The sequence below is a fragment of the Hemiscyllium ocellatum genome, chromosome 2 (genome assembly GCF_020745735.1).
Source record: "Hemiscyllium ocellatum isolate sHemOce1 chromosome 2, sHemOce1.pat.X.cur, whole genome shotgun sequence".
Taxonomy (NCBI): Eukaryota; Metazoa; Chordata; class Chondrichthyes; order Orectolobiformes; family Hemiscylliidae; genus Hemiscyllium; species Hemiscyllium ocellatum.
The window spans coordinates 58260836-58281330 of NC_083402.1; the positions used below are offsets into that span (position 1 = coordinate 58260836).

Consider the following 20495-nt stretch of genomic DNA (forward strand, 5'->3'; position numbering starts at 1 on the left):
GTGGAAGAGAGTATAACTGGGGTTTGGAGGGGTCTTTGATTATGCTGACTGCTTTCTTGAGCCAGTGGGAAGTGTAGGCGGAGTCAGCGGAAGGAAGGTTGATTTTTATGACTGATTGGGCTGCGTTATTAACTCTAATTTCTTGTGGTCTTGGGCAGACTACTTGGCATACCAAGCTGTGATGCATCCGGATAGTATGTTATCTATGGCACACCTATAAAAATTGATAAGAGTTATTGTGGACATGACGAATTTCCTAAGCCTTCTGAGGAAGTAGAGGTGTTGGTGTGTTTTCTTTACTGAAGTGTCAATGTGGATGGACTACGATAGATCAATGGTGATATTTACTTCTAGGAACTTGAAGTTCTTGACCACCGCCACCTCAGCACATTGACACAGGCAGGGGCATGTTCTCAACTCTGCTCCCTGAAGTTGATGACCAGCTCCTTCATTTGCTGACATTGGGAGAGAGAGATTTTGTCTTTACACTATGCCACTAAACTGTCTATCTTCTTGTACTCTGTCTCGTTGTTGTTTGAGATCTAACCTTCTACGGTCATGTCATCAGCAAATTTGTGAATTGAGTCAAAGCTGAAGTTGGTCACACAGATGTGAGTGTGTAAGGAGTATAGTAAGGGGCTGAGTACACAGCCTTGTCATGCACTTGTGTTGAGATTACTGTGGAGGAGGAGTTGTCATCTATCCTTACTGATTGCTGTCTACAGGTCAGGAAGTTGAGGATTCAGTTGCAGAGGAAATTATGAGAGGAAATAAATGTAAAAAATTGAGAACTTTAGTTATTCAGTGCACTGGTAAAACCAAGTCTGGACTGTGTACAACATTGGTCATCTTATTTTAAGGAAGGATCTAAATACATTGAAAGCAGATGATAGAAGGTTTACCAGATTAATATTTAAAATAAATAGGTTTTCTTATTAGGAAAATTGGACACGCTAGGCTTGTATCCGCTGTAGTTTAGAAGAATAAGAGACAACTTGATTGAAACTTATAAGATCTGAGGTATCTTGACAGGGTAGATTTGAAGAAGATATTCCTTCTGTGGGAAAACCTAGAACTCTGGGTCACTATTTAAAAAAAAAAGGGTCACCCATTTCAAACAGAGATAACACAACTTTTTTTTATGAAAGGGTTGAGGGTCTTTGGAATTCTCTTCCTAAAAGAGTGATGGAAGGAGAGTAATTGAATATTTGTAAGACAAAAATGAATAGAGATTTGGTTAGCAAGCAGGTGAAGTTTTATTGTGAGTTGGGAGTAATTTGAATATTTGATTATAGTCAGATCAGTCATTATGTTATTAAGTATGAAGTATGTTCAAGGGGCTAAATGGCTCATTCTTTCTCCTTGTTGGTGTATTCATAAGACAGTGAAGGGATTGAAAGAGGTGCAGTGTCAGTGTACATACTTTATACTTCATATCTATCTGAGGAGCAGTATATATCTGAGAAATAACAGCATGTCTTTAGGAGACACATGTCAAAATCATATGGAAACAGGAAGAAAGGCCATTACAAGTAATACTGTGAATCACAGACATATTATGGAGCATAAGGAGTCCATTTAGCCGATTATGCAAGGACCATTATTTGAGCTAGTGCAGCTTCCAACAGCCTGACTACAATAAGGCATACAAACATGCAACGTGCAAACCACTAAAAAGGAAAGAAAGATTGTTTTTTAATAGAGAAAATAAAACACCTTGATGAAAATGCACTTGGCTCTGCATTGTACCCTAGCTGTGAACTGCTTTGATTTAACATTCAGTAAACAAGGCTTTCCTGCATAACACTCTTTTCAGTTTAATGGTTCCCTTCAGGAAGGAAATATCTAGGATTCATTAGTTTACAACTTACACTTGAATGTGTAGCAAAGTAAATAATGTTAAAATTTTAAGCAATTCAACAAAGGCTAAATTAAACATCATTTAAGTTTTCAAGACCTCTATATCTTCTCTGCTTTTTAGTAACCAACTAGTTTTCCTCATATGTAAAAATGAAGCAAAGGTTACGAGCCATTCTTACATTTTACCTTTCCAGTCTCATAATGAAAGTTAAAACCTGGAAGCTATTGAAATAATGAACATTAATTGTTCAATAATTGAGAAGGTAAAAGACAATCAGTAATTTCGTTCTAAGATAAACTTGTGAATAATGCAGATGAAAAAGAATAATGATACTCTTAGCATAAACAATGATAACTATTCTGGAAGTATACTTCCTCAACTTTGTGTAAGCTTATCATTGAAAGGGTGTGTTTTGCAGTTTTGCATAAACTGTTGTTGGTATGGGAATGCAGATATAAAGGGTTGCCAGCTGATTTCTGGTCTTGATTTTGATCATGATGGATGCAGAGTTAGTTTTTAATGTAAGTATAGCATGTTAATTAGTAGACATTTTTATTAGTGATTACTTTCATCAGTATTAAATTCTCAGCCAGAGGTTCCTTGCCATTGTGAGCTGTAAAATTTCTATTAAAATTCTACAGCTAACTATTCACAGGCCTAAACTTTGTGCAGTGTTAAATATATTTTTTTTAAAAACCCGGATAGGAGTTATGTTTCTGCTTTAAACTAGCCACCATGGGGTTAAATCATCCAAAGAGGTGACCCTGTTATCTGACCCCATTTTGCTGGTACATTTTGTTCAGAAACAAGGTGTGTTGTTGAATGTGTCCCTAAACTTGACACCAAATGAACACAGAAGCCATTGTGATTTGTAATTTAGGGTTTTATGACTTTCTTATTGTGATCAATTTCTGTTCTTATACAGGTAAGTCAGGGAAATGCAAGAAAATCGATTAGTTTTCCACTTTTGGGATCCAGTGTGAGGAGCAAATATGTAATGTGTTCCACAGGTCAGAAGTCTGCTTTGGCCTGACAATGTGCCTTTATCACAAACACAAATTATCACAAACGACTGCAACAATTTAAACACATCTTCCTGCATTGCTGTTGTGCCTCTGATAATTTTTGCCAAATCATGGCTCCTTTTATTGTTTGAGATGGTTCAAACTCCATTTAGACTTTGATAGTCAGCAACAGACTTTCATTCCACCAATATGACCTACCTTCTAACATAGGCTGGGGCTGCTTTTCTTGAAGCGTTAGAGGCCGAGGGGTGATCTTATAGATAGAACATAGAAAAATACAGCGCAGTACAGACCCTTTGGCCCTCGATGTTGCGCCAATCCAAGCCCACCTAACCTACACTAGCCCACTTTCCTCCATATGTCTATCCAATGCCCGTTTAAATGCCCATAAAGAGGGAGAGTCCACCACTGCTACTGGCAGGGCATTCCATGACCTCACGACTCGCTGAGTAAAAAATCTACCCCTAACACCTGTCCTATACCTAACACCCCTTAATTTAAAGCTGTGCCCTCTCGTAATAGCTGACTCCACATGTGGAAAAAGGTTCTCATGGTCAACCCTATCTAAATCCCTAATCATCTTGTACACCTCTATCAAGTCACCCCTAAATCTTCTTTTCTCCAATGAAAATAGCCCCAAGTGCCTCAGCCTTTCCTCATACGATCTTCCTACCATACCAGGCAACATCCTGGTAAACCTCCTCTGCATCCGTTCCAGTGCCTCCACATCCTTCCTATAGTATGGCGACCAAAACTGCACACAATACTCCAGATGCGGCCGCACCCAGAGTCTTATACAACTGCAACATGACCTCAGGACTCCGGAACTGAATTCCTCTACCAATAAAAGCCAGTAAGCCATATGCCTTCTTCACAGCACTATTTACCTGGGTGGCAACTTTCAGAGATCTGTATACATGGACACCAAGATCCCTCTGCTCATCCACACTACCAAGTATCTGACCATTAGCCCAGTACCCCATCTTCTTGTTACTCTGACCAAAGTGAATCACTTCACACTTAGCTACATTGAACTCCATTTGCCACCTTTCTGCCCAGCTCTGCAGCTTATCTATATCCCGCTGTAACCTGCCACAACCATCCTCACTGTCAACAACTCCACCGACTTTCGTATCATCCGCAAACTTGCTCATCCAACCTTCTAGCCCCTCCTCCAGGTCATTTATAAAAATGACAAACAGCAATGGTCCCAAAACAGATCCTTGCGGAACACCGCTAGTAACTGCACTCCAAGATGAAGCTTTACCATCAACTACTACCGTCTGTCTTCTTACAGCCAGCCAATTCCTAGTCCAAACCTCCAACTCCCCCTCAATGCCATACCTCCGTGTTTTTTGCAGTAGCCTACCATGGGGAACCTTATCAAATGCCTTATTAAAATTCATATACACCACATCTACTGTTTTACCCTCGTCCACCTCCTTAGTCACCTTCTCAAAGAATTCAATAAGGTTTGTGAGGCACGACCTGCCCTTCACAAAACCATGCTGACTATCCTTGATCACATTATTCCTATCCAGATGTTCATAAATCCTATCCCTTACAATTCTCTCTAAGACTTTGCCCACAACAGAAGTGAGACTCACCAGTCTATAGTTACTAGGGTTATCCCTACTCCCCTTCTTGAACAAGGGAACCACATTTGCTATCCTCCAGTCTTCTGGCACTATTCCTGTAGACAATGAGGACATAAAAATCAAGGCCAATGGCTCTGCAATCTCCTCCCTTGCTTCCCAGAAAATCCTGGGATAAATGCCATCATGCCCAGGGGACTTATCTATTTTCACCCTTTCCAGAATTTCCAACACCTCTTCCCTACATACCTCAAAGCCATCCATTCTAATTAATTGTGACTCAATATTCACATCGGCAACAATGTCCTGTTCCTGAGTGAATACTGACGGAAAGTCTCTCCAATCTCTTCTGCCTCCACACGCAACTTCCCACTACTATCCTTGACTGGACCTATTCCTACCCTAGTCATTCTTATTCCTGACATACCTATAAAAAGCCTTTGGGTTTTCCCTAATCCTACCAACCAAGGACTTTTCATGTCCCCTCCTTGCTGCTCTTAGCTCTCTCTTTAGATCCTTCCTGGCTACCTTATTACTCTCAATCGCCCCAATTGAACCTTCACACCTCATCTTTACATAGGCCGCCCTCTTCCCTTTAACAAGGGATTCCAATTCCTTATTAAACCACGGCACCCTCACACGACCTTTTCCTCCCTGCCTGACAGGTACATACTTATCAAGGACACTCAATAGTTGCTCCTTGAACAAGCTCCACATTATCAATTGCACCCTTCCCTTGAAGCCTACTTTTCCAAGCCACGCATCCTAAGTCATGCCTCACCGCATCATAATTTCCCTGCCCACAGCTATAACTCTTGCCCTGCAGTGTACACTTATCCCTCTCCATCACTAGAGTAAAAGTCGCCGAATTGTGGTCACTGTCCCCGAAGTGCTCACCTACCTCCAATTCTAACACCTGGCCTGGTTCGTTACCCAGAACCAAATCCAGTATGGCTTCACCTCTTGTTGGCCTGTCTACATATTGTGTCAGGAAACCCTCCTGTACACATTGGACAAACACCGACCCATCTAATGTACTTGAGCTATAGCTTTCCCAGTCAATATCTGGAAAGTTAAAGTCCCCCATAACAACCACCCTACTACTTTCACTCTTCTCCTGAATCATCCTCACAATCCTTTCTTCTACATCTCTAGGACTATTAGGAGGCCTGTAGAAACCTCCTAACAGGGTGACCTCACCTTTCCTATTTCTAACCTCAGCCCAAACTACCTCAGATGGCGAGTCTTCATCCATCGTCCTTTCCACCACTGTAATACTATCCTTGACAAGCAATGCCACACCTCTCCCTCTTTTACCCCCACCTCTGACTCTACTAAAACATTTAAACCTTGGAACCTGCAACAGCCAATCCTGTCCCTGTTCTACCCATGTCTCTGTAATAGCCACAACATCGAAATCCCAGGTACCAACCCACGCTGCAAGTTCACCTACCTTATTTCATATACTTCTCGCTTGAAGTATACACACTACAAGCCACCTTCCTGTTTACAAGCACCCTCCTTTGAGATTGATGCCATGTTCCTAACCTCCCTACACTCCAGGTCCTGCACCCTAAATCTACAGTCTAGGTTCCCATGCCCCTGCAGAGTTAGTTTAAACCCCCTCAAAGAGCACTAGCATACCTCCCCCCAAGGATACTGGTGCCCCTCAGGTTCAGGTATAGACCATCCTGTTTATAGAGGTTATGTTTATAAAATCACTACGGACATGGATGGGGTAAATAGACAAGTTCTTTTACCCAGGGGAGTCCAGAAGTAGAGGGTATAGATTTAAGGTGAAAGGGGACAGATTTAAAAGCAATCTAAGGGGCAACATTTTCACACAAAGGGTGGTGGGTGTATGGAATGAGCTGCCAGAGGAAGTGGTGGCGGTTAATACAATTACAACATTCAAAAGGCATCTGAATGGATATGTGAATAGGAAGGGTTTAGAATGGGATTAGATTAATTTAGGATTCCTGTTCGGCATGGATGAGTTGGACCGACAGGTCTGTTTCCGTGCTGTGTATCATCTACTTGGCATTTCTGGCTGAAGATGGTTTGCATATTCTTCAGCTTTATCTTTTACCTTGATGTGTGTCCAGGCCAATAGAGCTTAACTCTTGAGCTGTTTTAGAAGTTCAAGTCGACAGGGCTGAAGAAGAGGCCTGTGTTTATTTCTTAAGATTCTGAGTTAGCTTTGCTATGTGCCTTGAGGAGAGACAATAATGGAGAGAATCACAGTGAAAATGTAGATAGTCACTGAAAAGAAATGTCTACAATCTCGTTGGTTCAGTAAGAAATTTTAATTAGAAGATAGGAGTGATACTTCACTCAGTTGAGTATAAAGGTTCTTGCTGGATAAAAGGCTTGAATTTCTTTTTGCTACTTGCAATAAGATCATTGTTAATAATCTTATACATAGCTTAGTTATTTTTATTTATTTTGTGTCATAAACTTATATTTTTTTGTTAAAAGTACTTTCAGTAACCAAATGGCAAAAATAAAACTTTGGCCTATCAGGCCACGTTTCACTCTGGAATCTGATTTGTTCAGCATTACCACCAGCTGGGATCATAATTATAAATGTATCTTCACTATCTGGAGCATAACCATATTGGACTGAAAAGATCACTGTTTTTTGTCTCTACAGATGCTATCTAATCTGCTGCGTTTCTCCAGCTTTTTTTTATTAGAGATTTCCAGCATGCATAGTATTTTACTTCTATAAGAATGTATTTTTAATTTGTTTTTCATAGCTACAGCAATTGTTAAATATTTTTACTTGCAGAAGTGCTAACTTCATATACAAATCTTAAGGAGATGACTACTGAAACAACACTAACAGATTTTTTAACAACTTTTAAAATTAATGTGGAACAAATGCAGGATGCGGTGAATGATCTGACACCATTCCAAGATCAGCATAGTGATGGTAAGAAATAACACATGAGCAGCATTGTTTCTTCCATTTTATTTCTTAAATTATTCTGTAACGTCAGGCAGGTGTCTGGTGCCGGAAAATCAGTTGCAAATGGACATTAAACATTGCTAGATGGACTTCACAGCTGTCAATATGCAATGGAACAACCAGAAGCTAACAGGTAGAATTGTTTAGTATAGTAGAAACGCATTGGTTGCCATTTGCAATTTATATAGATATATCATTTTACTGCCATATTATCCTGTTTCAGTGCATATTCCTCCATATTTGGAGAAAACATTGAACCTGCATAATGAGTCCTTTCTGCTACTTGCCCATTTAACTAAATTAATATGAGAATAACAGCTGAATTCAAAATAAGCTCTGACACATATATAAAAAGCCAGTGTCGTGCAGCTGCAGAGCATGACACGGGGTGAATTACTCATGAACAAAACACAGTATCAACCCATATCTAGTAGAGCCTCATGATTAGCTATGGGCCCACAGTCTTTCATGTTTTACGTTTATTATATATCCTCCCATCGCTATTTGCTGATTTTTGTTATGTCTGACTATGCAATTACATAGAAATGGGAGTAATGTCAAAATAACAACTATGAGAAAAAAATGCCATTGAATAATGATTGTTAACATGTTAGCTGCTTGCATCTTCTGACATTTTATGGGCCACAGAGCAACATGCTTTTGCATGGGAGTTATCCAAAGTAAACAAAATGATGGGCAATGAGCATTAATGTAGTGATGGTCATTTTATTTCCTTAGGATGTTGTTACAAACCTATCATATTGTATAACAATGCAATGTATACCAGCATGGTTATTTCCATCCTTTCACTGTGCTTTTATTTAAGTTTCAACATGGCTTTGTGTGTGGGAAATCATGTCTCAAAACCTTGATTGAGTTTATTGGAGAAGTAATGAAGAGGATAATGAGTGCAGAGCGGTAGTCGTGATCTTTTATGGACTTCAGTAAGGTGTTCGACAAGGTTCCCCATGGGAGACTGGTTAGCAAGGTTAGATCTCATGGAATACAGGGAAAACTAACCATTTGGATAAAGAACTGGCTCAAAGGTAGAAGACAGAGGGTGGAGGGTTGTTTTTCAGACTGAAGGCCTGTGACCTGTGGAGTGCCACAAGGATCAATGCTGGGTCCATTACTTGTTGTCATTCATACAAATAATTGGATGTGAGCATAAGAGGTATAGTTAGTGAGTTTGCAGGTGACACCAAAATTGGAGGTGTAGTGGATAACGAAAAAGGTTACCTCAGATTACAATGGGATCCTGATCAGATGGGCCAATGGGCTGAGGAGTGGCAGATGGAGATTAATTTAGATAAGTGCGAGGTGCAGCATTTTGGGAAAGCAAATCTTAGCAGGACTTGTATGTTTAATGGTATCATTCGAGGGAGTGTTGCTGAACAAAGAGACCTTGGAGTGCGAATCATAGCTCCTTGAAAATGGAGTCGCAGATAGCTAGGATAGTGAAGAAGGTATTTGGTATGCTTTCCTTTATTGGTCAGAGTATTGAGTACAGGATTTGGGAGGTCATGTTGCAGCTGTATAGGACATTGGTGAGGCCATTTTTGGAATATTGTGAGTAATTCTGGTCTCTTTCCTATCGGAAGGATGTTGTGAAACTTGAAAGGGTTCAGAAAAGATTTACAAGGATGTTGCCAGGGTTGGAGGATTTGAGCTACAGGGAGAGGCTGAACAGGCTGGGGCTGTTTTCCCTGAAACGTCGGAAGCTGAAGTAGAGATTTATAAAATCATGAGGGGCATGAATAGGGTAAGTAGACAAGGTCGTTTCCCTGGGGTGTGGGAGTCCAGAACAAGAAAGCTTAGGTTTAAAGTGAGAGGGGAAAGATTTAAAAGGGATCTAACAGGCAACTCTTTTGAGACAGAGGGTGGCGCGTGTGTGGAATGAGCTGCCAGAGGAAGTGGTGGAGGTACAATTGCAACATTTAAAAGGCATCTGGATGGGTAAATCAATAGGAAGGGTTTGGAGGGATATGGGTCAGGTGGGACTAGATTTGGATTGGGATATCTGGTCAGCATGGATGAGTTGGACCAAAGGGTCTGTTTCAGTGCTGTACATCTCTATGACTCATGAAATAAAATTCTGCATTAACTCAGTTGAACAAATACTTTATGGCTGTAGTATAAAACATGCATAGTATTACATTAATGTACTTTTGATAATTATTTGGTTTCATCATCGTACAGCTAAAAATCATCTATTGCTCACTAAGATCAACTCATAACATCTGAGGGTAATTTCCACATTCTCACTCTTGTCCAGCAGGCTCTCTATTGGAATCACAAATTTGATTCTATGCTATTTTAAAATTTCAACCAAATTTTACATTTTGATGCATTGAGAAAAGTCTGTAAGTTTAAATAGATTTGATGTACAAAATATATTTTCTCTGTAAAAGTGTAAGTGAGCAATGTGGTAAATGAATGAGAATTTACGGGCAAAGAAAATTAAATAGAACATTAAATAGATTTGTGGAGACTTCTAACAAAAGATCCAAAGGGTGAATTTCCAGCTTGCACCCATAATGTACTTGAAATCGAATGGATTAGGTTTCAGTTCATGTTTCATAAAATGAATTTACTTATCTACAAATGTAAATTAATCCATCATTTACTATGATCAGGTATTGTAATAGAATGTTAATTGTATTACTTACTTGTAATAGTATTTACATATTATATCTAAGGAGTATATTTTTAAAGTAACAAACTGATGAAGTTTTAATAACATTACTGCAAATACCACTAATATTCTGATTTACAAATACTGGAATGCTTTAAAAAAAGACTTACTGAGCCATTTATTAGTTTCATTGGTACATACTAATCAGTGTCACAGTAAATTATGTTGTTTTAACACAAAGATATTCTTATCAGGAATGTATGAATTAGAAGCAGGATTAGACTACTCAGTACCTTGAGAGTGCTCTGCCATTCGCCATTCATTAAGATCATGGCTGATATGATTACTCCACATTCCCACCTACACCCATGTCCTTTCACCCTGTTATTTATCATAAATCTATGTACATCTGCCTTTTCATAAGGAAGTCAGAAGTCGCACGACACCAAGTTATAATCCAACAGGTTTATTTGGAATCACAAGCTTTTGGAGCTTTGCTCCTTTGTCAGGTAACTTCACCTGATGTTGTGTGACTTCTGACTTTGTCCACCCCAATGAAACATGAGCACCTCCACATTTTGAGGAGTAAAGTTCCAAAGACCCACGACTCTAAGAGAAATAAAATCTTTATCTCTGTCTTAGGTGACTGACCCCTAATTGTGAAACAGTGACCTCTAGATCTAAATTCTAAGATAAGAAGAAACATCATTTCCATATGTTCCCTGTCTGTACCTGAGCATCTTAAGTTTCAAACAAGATGCCTCAGTAGTAACAGCATTGTATTCAACATAATTTGTAATCTTATGATCAGCATATCATTCACCCTGCCATTACCATCAAATCAAAAGACTGAATGTGGTTCAGTGAGGAGTGCAGGGCAGTATGCTAGGAACATACGTAAAAATGGAATGTCAACCTGATGACAACGCAGCACTGCATGCACAGTAAGAGCAATATACTATACACAAAGCTAAATGATCACAAATCAATATTTTGCCATCCTATCACCACCAGCAGCGACAATAATGGATAACTAAACAACTAAGGGGATGAAGAGGCTGCACAACATCACCCATCCAGGGTGTGAATGAAGAGAGAAATGCTGAAGCATTTGCAACCATCTTCAGACAGAGGTGCCAAATAGTTGATCCATCTCAGCTTTCTCTTGAGTTTCCTAGCATTTCAGATGCCAATATTCAACCAATTAGATATGCTCCATGGGATAACAAGAAAAGCCTGAACACATGGAGTACAGCAAAGGCTTTGGACCCTGACTTAACTTGGCTGTGGTCTTGAATACGCATTCCAAATGTTATTTGGACTAGCCAAAGTGTATCAATACATCTGCAATACTAGCAGCCATCTGACAAAATGGAAAATTGCTCAGGTATGCCCTGTCCACTGAAAGGACAAATCCACTTCTCCAATTCCTGTCACAACAGTTTACTCTCAATCATCAGCAAAGTGATGGAAGATGTCATTGACACTGCTGTCCATATCAATTCTTTCACGATAACTGCTCATCGATGCTCAGATAAGATTCCTTCAGACTCAGTTCATTTCAGACCATGTCACAGCTTTGGGCCAAACATGGACCAAAGCGCTAAATTCCAGAGATGATGTGAAATTAACTGTTCTTGACATCAAGCAAATATTTGGTTGAGCATGGCATCAAAGAGCCCTGTTAAAATTGATGTGAAGAGAATATCAGGAATTAAACTCTCCATTGGCGCAAACTATGCCCAGCACAAAAGAAGATGGTTGTGATTGTTGCAGGCTAGTCATTTTAGCCTCGGACTTCACTTTAGGAATTCTCCAGCATAGCTTCCTATGCCCAGCCGATCTTCAGCTGCTTCATCATTAACTTTCCCTCCACAGTAAGGTCAGAAGTGGGCATATTCATGATGGCTCTATAGTGTTCATTTCTTTGCTCAAATGATACTGAAGCAGTTAGAATTTCTTCACAGCAAAATCCAGACAACATTCAGGCTTGAGCTCATAAATGGTGAGTAACATTCACATTAAATAAGTGCCTAACAATGACTATCTCTAACAAGAGAAAATCTAATCTCAAGCAATATGGTGAAAATACTACAATATGAAACCAAATCAGAAAATGCAGGTGATACTTGGCAGATCTGTGAAAAGAGAATCAGAATTAACAGGCTGGAAGTTATAGGGGTGACCTTTGGCCATCCTGGACCAATAAAAGAGAAAATCGGCATTGAATTCCAGATTAAAAACCGGATTGCTATTTGTAAGTGTATAACAAATGTTTTGATTAAAGAAAGGATTGAAATCGTACCCTCGTAGAAACTCACTTAATAAAAACAGACATGAGCTAGATTTAACAGGGCACTGAGATTCCAGGTGTCCCACTGTTCTGTCAGGTGCCCACAATCATTTAACAGTGAGACCAGATTAATTGCTTGCAGGGGTGATTTCTACTGCTCTCGAGAGGAAGTCCCACGACAGGGAGCTGCAAGGCAATCAGATGGCTTGCAGCTTCATGATCCCAGATGTGGCAGTGGCACTATAGTGAATACAAGCAGTCCCACCATGCCAATACAGATTATATTATCTGATCATGATTTTACCAGAGCGACGTTAGGAGATACTGCTGAAGAGGCTGGTGGGGATTGGAGGCCAGGTGTCTCCAGTCAGCACAGGGCTGTCTCATAGGAAGTTCCTATCCATCCCCCAACCTCCAGACTTTAGCCTGGGTAGATAAAACTGTCATGTTTCCATTGTTGTGGGTCTCTCCCTTCCTATGAGTTTAATATAATTATTTTTTAACTCATTGCTGGGATGTGGGTAATGCTGGCTAAGCAACATTTTCTTACCTAACCCTGGTGAGTAGCTGCTTTTCATCTATAAATGTTATTGTTGTTACTGTGCACTGGTAGTGGAAACTGTTTAAAGCAGTAGATGGGGTGAAAATCAAGTGAGCTGCTTTGTACTGGATGGTCTAGAGCATCTTCATTGTTGTTGGAGCTCTCTTATCCTGGCAAGTGAAGCGCATTCCATCTCACAGCTGATTTGTGCCTTACAGATGATTGATAGGCTTTAGTGAGTGATGAACTGAGTTACTCACAGCAGAAGTCCCAGACTCTGATCTGCTGTTATAGCCACAGTAATTATATGACTCATCGAGTTCAGTTTCTCCTCAATGGCATGTTGAAAGGATGTTGATTATGGGGGAATTGAATGATGGTAACGCTGCAAGACAATGGTTAGGTTCTCTCTTTTTGGAGATGGTAATTGTCTGATATTTGTGTGGCACAGTTGTTATATGCCTCTCATCAGTCCAAGCCTGAATGTTGTCCATATCTTTCTGCATGTAGCAATGGGCTGATTCAGTAACTGAAAAGTCACACAGTCATAGTCATAGAGATGTGCAGCACAGAAACAGATCCTTTGATCCACTCGTCAGTGCCAACCAGATATTCTAAACTAATCTAGTCCCATTTGCCAGCACTCGGCTCATATCCCTCTAAACCCTTCCTATTCATATAACCATCTTGATGTCTTTTAAATGTCGTAATTGTACCAGCCTCCACTACTTCCTGTGGCAACTCATTCCATGCACGCACCAGCCTCTTAGTGGCCCCTTAGGTTCCTTTTAAATTTTTCCCCTCTCACCCTAAACCTAAGCTCTCTATTTCTGGACTTGCCCACCCTAGGGAAAAAAACCTTGTCTATTTACCCTATATGTGCCCCTCACCATTTTATAAACCTCTATAAGGTCTCCTCTCAGCCTCCATCGCTCCATGGAAAACAGCCCCAGCCTATTCAGCCTCTCCCTATAGCTCAAATCCTTCAACCCTTGCCACATATTTGTAAAGATTTTCTAAACCATTTCAAGTTTCACAACATCCTTCCAAAATGAGGGGGACCAGAATTGCACACAATATTCCAAAAGTGGCCTAACCGATGTCCTGTACAGCCGCAACATGACCTCCCAGTTCCTATACTCACTGCTCTGACCAAAAAAGGCAAAATGGTGAATGATTCAGTCATCATGAAACATTATTAATGGAGGGAAAGTCATTGAAGACAATAAAGATGGTTGGGCCTAGGACACTATCCCGAGGAACTCCTGCACAGATGTCCTATCACTGATATGATTAACCTGAAACAACCTCACTATCTTTCTTTGCATTCCAATCAGTGGAGGGTTTTTCTTCTGAATCCCAATTCTACGACTCCTTGATGCAACACAAAGTCAAATTCTGCCTTGCTGCCGAGGACAGTAATTGTTACCTCACCATTGGAGCTCAGCTGTTTTTGCCATATTTGGACCAAGGCTTTAAACTGTTCAGTAGCTGAGTGGCTATGGCAGAACCAAACTGAGCATTGATGAGCAGGTTATTATTGAGCATTGATAGCACTGTTGATGGCCCCTTCCATCACTTTACTGACAATTGAAAGTCAACTGATGAAGCTGTAATTGGAGTGGGTTGGACTTGTCCTATTTTTTATCAACAAGACATAACTGAACAAGTTTTCACATTGTCAAGATGAAAGCATTGTAATTTAGCCTGCCAGTGATGAGATGAGGCCCTTAAGTTGCAAATTAATAGGTCTAAGGATAGACAGGCCTCCCATCAGCACCCCACTCCCTCCTTTCAATTGTGATGGTGGCAGGGGCAGGAGTTTACATACAGGAGAGTATTTCATCTTGCCCACAATCTCACTCATATTGGCAGTGTACTCGTGCTCATGAAATTTTATTCCAGCTAAGTCAATGGCTTAAGATGAGGAATGGAGAACAGAAAATGAATTAAGACAGAGGGAAAGCTGCATAAAGCACTTATTGCCCATTCCTAGATACCCTCATGAAGGTGGGGATGAGCTGCCTCCTTCAACTGCTGCAGTCTATTTCTGTAGGTAACCAGCAATGCTGTTAGGGAGAGAGGTTCAGTATTTTCACCCAATGACACTGAGGGAATGGCAATATAGTTCCAACTTAGGATGTTGCTTGGAGTTGAATTTACAGGCATTAGTGTTACCATGCATCTGCTGCGTTTCTCCTTCTAGATGGTAGTAGTTGTGGGTTTAGAAGGTTCAGTCTAACAACTGTTTAACTGGCAAGTGCATTGTTGCTGCTCATTATGTTGAAAACATTCTAAATTCTTTTGAGGAAGATTGAACAATAGCTGACCAAGGAGTCAAGTTGTTTCCAGGTTTTTCATACGCTGCATTGATTATCTTGGTGGAAGAAGAAAGCATATCCTGTGTCAACAGAGCACCGTGAAGTTTACTCATAAGATGGAGATCATGGCAAAGGTCAATGGCAAGAATGTAGGCCAAGGACCAAAATGTACAGCATAAATAAGTTAACAAAGATATCAGTGTCAAGTGTGTACCTTCAAATGCCAATCCTGCCAACTGGATTACTAACTTCACTTACTGCTCAGTTAACTTTCATCACTCGCTCATCAAGAATCGTATCAGTCAGGACCTAGACCTAACGTTCATATACTTTACTCTTGTTCTTCAGTACTGATTAGGACTAATACTCACTTGTTTCACGGCTTGCATTCATTGAAAACTATTAAACCGTGACAATGGATCACCTAAACATATTATGAGACCCACTGATACACTTTCCTCTTTTTTAAAAAATTAGTGAATGCAAAAGAAGGCAGCAGGAAGAAATAGAAGGGGCATACTTGTATGTTTTGATGTCTTTGGAGGAGATGATACTGTCTGTCTCTGTGTTATCATCTTTGAATTATCCTTTACTCTCTGCTCACAACTCATCTTGCTGTGAGTGGCATTTGATCATTCTCCAAGTTATGGTCAATGCCAAGAGGCCACCTATGTTTCAAAGTAAATGGTTTATGTTTAAGTCTCCATGAAAGTAGTTCTGTGACAATTATGTCTAATCCCTTTAGACTATTTTAACTTCTTGGAAATATAGAAAATAAAACCTGCAAATGTATAGAATACTAGTAACAACTAGAAGAAATCATACAACAATAGCAACAACTAAAAGGAATAATACAACTAACCTTTAATTCACAGCACTTTTCAATAGAGCTAGTATGGTGGAGGAAATCCTATACACTTAACAGTACAAGGTTAAGAGATGGTGTAAGCCACACCATGGAACTCCAATATGGCACCATAATTTTCAATCACTGGATACCATGACCTACTTATGCTGCATGTTGCTAGTGCACATGGTGTGCGCAAAGCAGAAAAATCTGACAGCACCCTTTTTTTAAAATTCATATGATCTAACACTTGCTTAAGGTTATGTTTATCCATAAGCAATGTGGCAGACAATGCATTTCCTAAGAAGTGTGCCTGTACTACTGACTCGTCATTTCTGGGCCTTTAGAGCCTGCACTGGCATGCAACACATCCCTTGTAACCCAGTTTAGATACCTTTACAATTTGTCTGCATCCTTTTTTATTCCTTCAAATGTTATTGGCAATTATATAGTGCAATGCTACCGAACTACGGTTCAGTTAATAAAAGTTGCTTATAGAGATTTTAGTGATACGTCCCCAATTGCAAACACCATGTTTGGAATAATACCATCAAACATTTTGTGTAATTACATGCTGCAAAATAATTCCATTAATGGTGTAAAAAGAAAAAGTTGCATTTATTTAGCGTTTTTCCAATCACAAAATTTCTCAAAGCACCTTACATCCAATCAGGTAACATATCAGCTAATTTGTACACAACAAGCTCCTACAAACATCAGTGTGACAATAACTGGATAATTGTTTTTGTGATGTTGTTTGAGAGATAAAAATTAGCCAGATGACAGGAATCTCAAAATTGCAACTTTTATTTGCAATTGTACAACAAGATCTTTTATGTCCACTTCAGAAAGTAGACATGGCCTCAGTTTAATATCTGATCCAAAGACTGGCACCTTCAATAGCACAGTATTGTACTGAAGAGTCAGCATTGCTTTTTGATTCTCAGTCCTGGAGTGGTATTTGAACTCAGAAATTTGTGATTGACACTATAGGAGTTAGAATTTATGTCGTTTTATATGATTTTGCAATAGATTCCCATGTTTCTCCAGTGCAGCTGATCTGTGTCTGTAAATATTTGTTGATAATTATATTTAAAGACATTGCAATTACATACCTGTTCCTGTCAAAGTTAATTTGATTTATGTATTTGCTTCTTGGAATGAGTAAATCTCTTTCGCTGTTCCTCTTGAAATGGATTATTGACTTTAATCTGAACATAACTAACTATTTTCCTTTTTAAGGTGATGAGGCTCTGTCCAAATTTGGGAGAGAATTCTTCCTTTCCTTGGAACGCTGTGTCAACGATTGTAAAAAACAACGAGACACATTGGCCAACGAACTTGAAACTTTGAAGGAAGAGTTCAATCGTGCTCTAGAAGCTCTTCACAATTGGAGAAAAGAGAACATGGAAAAAAAGACTGATGGTGGACATTCCTCACAATTTGCTTCAAAGCAAGGAAAACCAGATGGAAAAGTAAAAGTAGATGAAAATACTAGCACACCACAAAATGAGGCAACAAGACAAGAGCTTAAAACTGAAGCATTTACCATTGCAACAGTTTCTTCTCAAAAACTTAAATCTGGGGAACTGAGGATGTCTAATGAAAGCATAAAAACAATTTTAGCACCGCAACATGATCTCTCTAAACAGAGCAACTCTGAGAAATGCATCAGTCAAGGTACAGCTAAACCAGTCCAAAAAACCAAAACTAAAATGAAACAACAAAGGCCACCTTGGCAGGACTGAGCAATAGTTCTTCTGTTACTTGGCACACTGGTATTTTGAAATTATTAACTGTCCATGAGTAGAAAAATAAAGCCACAAGGCTTGGGTTAATGGCTCAATGACATAGCTGTCTAAGCAGCAAATGCACTAGGGCTTCCACAGGAAATGGAATGCATTTGAAAATTTGTTTTCTGGTGTTAGTCAGAGTTCATATCTTTTTTTCTTTATAATTTTTCTGTTACTCTACTGAGGCCACAGATGTGAACAATAGATTTTCTATCTTTTATAGAGAAAAGGTTTATATTTTGTGTTTAATGTACCATTTGCAAAAGTGTGTGAGAGCATTACTTCATATCCATCGTTAACACTTAGATTATAACAGATTGTAGATTATTGCAAATATTAGTAATTTTGTATTTTTTGAATGTATAGATTTTGCAAAAACTTTGAAGTTAATACTTTACAATACAATATAAAAATTTCAGTTGAAACAACTTATTTGGAAATAAAGCGTGCATGACTTTTTTGAAAATTTATTCATAAACATGTTTGGATAACAGGGTTTTTGTTTAAAATTTCCAGAATAGGAAATGTTACTTCAAAATGTGAACCAATTATAATGTTAAGTAAAGATTGAAGAAAAATGGTCGCAAATAAAAAATATATAAGTTCATTTTGTAAATTGAGGGCTAATTATTATAAAAATAGCTGAAGATTTTAACATGGCTGGCTGACTACTGACTCTACAATGCATCGAGGAAGTAGTTGTGTTGTGGAACAATGATTTTCATTGAATTGGCCATCAGTGAACTGAAGACATGCTTTTCTTCTAAGTAAGGATGGTGATGGACTTATGGAGCCGGAAGATCATTAAGAGGAAAAAAACTACAGAACCTTCTTGCAGGCAAGAGAAATAGGGGCCTCCATCTTGGAGCATCCTCTCAGCAACCTAAAACAAATTAAATTAAGCAACGATCTCAGTTCTGGGCTGATATAGTGGAGGTATAGCCCCTCCTCAGGGCAGTGTGTGTACAGATAGGCAGGGAGGGCCAAAAAGCCTGCTTGAAATACAAGTCCTACCCCCACACCCAACCTTTCATTGGGAGACCAATGTTCCTGTCACTCCAAGTGATCTTCAAGCCAAATAGAAAATTTCAGTCAGGCTCTGTTAACTCATTTTAATTGTATCTTGGCTACTAACACTTGTAGGTGAATACATCTTCCATTCTCCCCCCTCACTCCCTTGTTTGACTCTGCTAGTGCTGGCACATTGGCTTCTATTCTCTTCCCATAATGGCAAAAAGTCTGCCCTTAGTTACTTATTTTGCAGTTTTATTTAGGAATACAGTGAAGGCTTTTAGTATCAGTTAAATTGAACGTGTTTCGTTATGTACTATAATACCAGCTCCCACTCTATAGGAATCTTCAGATCCATAATTTGAGACTGAGTTCTTTTACCATATATTATTGTTTCTTACAACTGCCGATTATGCCAAGAGTGAGATCAATGTCACTCAACACTATTATGAAGTAAATTAATCAACAGTATTGTCTATAACGGTGACCACAAATGTGTGGTTAAACATGGAAATCCAAAAGTTTCTGTTAGAGTAATCCCATTCTTCCAAACCCTGTACTATAATAATACCTAATTGATAGACTTAGTATTGAAATCACCTCAAGGAAGTGAGATAGCTGTTCTTACCCACTAATACAAAGAAACACATTAAAAAAATTAGAGTCAATGCATTCAGATCCATGTGAATCCTTAAGCAATGTGATAATTTGCAATTGCCATCAAGGAAACTTATACATGAAAAGTTTAATTTTGCAAGCATTCCCAAAACACGATTCTCCTGCTCGTCGGATCCCACCTGACCTGCTGTGCTTTTCCAGCACCGCACTCTCGACTCTAGCATCTAAAGTCCTCACTTTCTCCAGGCAGGGACAATTGGATGAGGGGGTGAGGGTTGAGTTCCAGTCCAGCAGCAAGGCATGGGGAAGGTGTGTGTGTGTGTTGGGGGTGGGGGGGGTGGAGGTTGTGCCCAGTGATGTTGGCATGGGTAGGTTCCAGGGTCGTGTTCTGTGGGGGTCAATTCCAATAGCAGCAGTGGGAGGAATCATCAGGTCCAGTGACGGTGGCAAAGGATAAGGGTCAGAGGTCGGATTAGGTAGACAGAGGGTGTTGGGCTCCAGGGCAGAAAAGTATCAGGTCCCAAGAGAGGTGTCAGATTAGAATGTGGGGCTGGTGCTTTTGGGGTTGAGAGTTAGTTATGGAATCTGATTAATAGTTACTCAGGAATTGGACTAATTGTTTAAAATTTTGATTTTTGTATTTGTATGATGCTTAATTTATTTGGATATTAATTTATTCAAAGTGTTCAGTTTTCATGGAGACGTTTAGAGAGTTCCAGGTGTGATGGAATTATCCGGATGAAAATTCAATTGCCCGGGCAGTTGCTTCAGAAAGTGCTACAATACACAACTCCTATCCACACTGGCAGCAAAAGTGTCTAGCCAGTGGAAAATCTGTTCCCTTATATCTTAATGAGTTAGATGATGAGGCAGAGACTAGTGTGTCTAAGTTTGCCTATGATACCAAGCTGGGTGATAATGCAAACTATAATGAGGGCATAAAGATGCTGAATTGAGACAGGTTAATTGAGTGAATAAAAAGGT

General features: G+C 39.5%; 1 protein-coding gene across 2 annotated transcripts in view; it reads left to right on the forward strand.

Annotated features, from left to right (window-relative positions):
* Positions 1-18160, forward strand: part of LOC132827678 (uncharacterized) — a 149496-nt gene extending 131336 nt beyond the window's left edge. For both annotated transcript variants that reach the window (XM_060844325.1, XM_060844334.1), the window contains 2 exons: positions 7273-7416; positions 17332-18160. In XM_060844325.1, the coding sequence (XP_060700308.1) occupies positions 7273-7416; positions 17332-17837 (650 nt within the window). In that variant the 3' untranslated portion in view covers positions 17838-18160. The remainder of the gene's footprint in view (positions 1-7272; positions 7417-17331) is intronic.
* The last annotated feature ends 2335 nt before the right edge of the window (positions 18161-20495 follow it).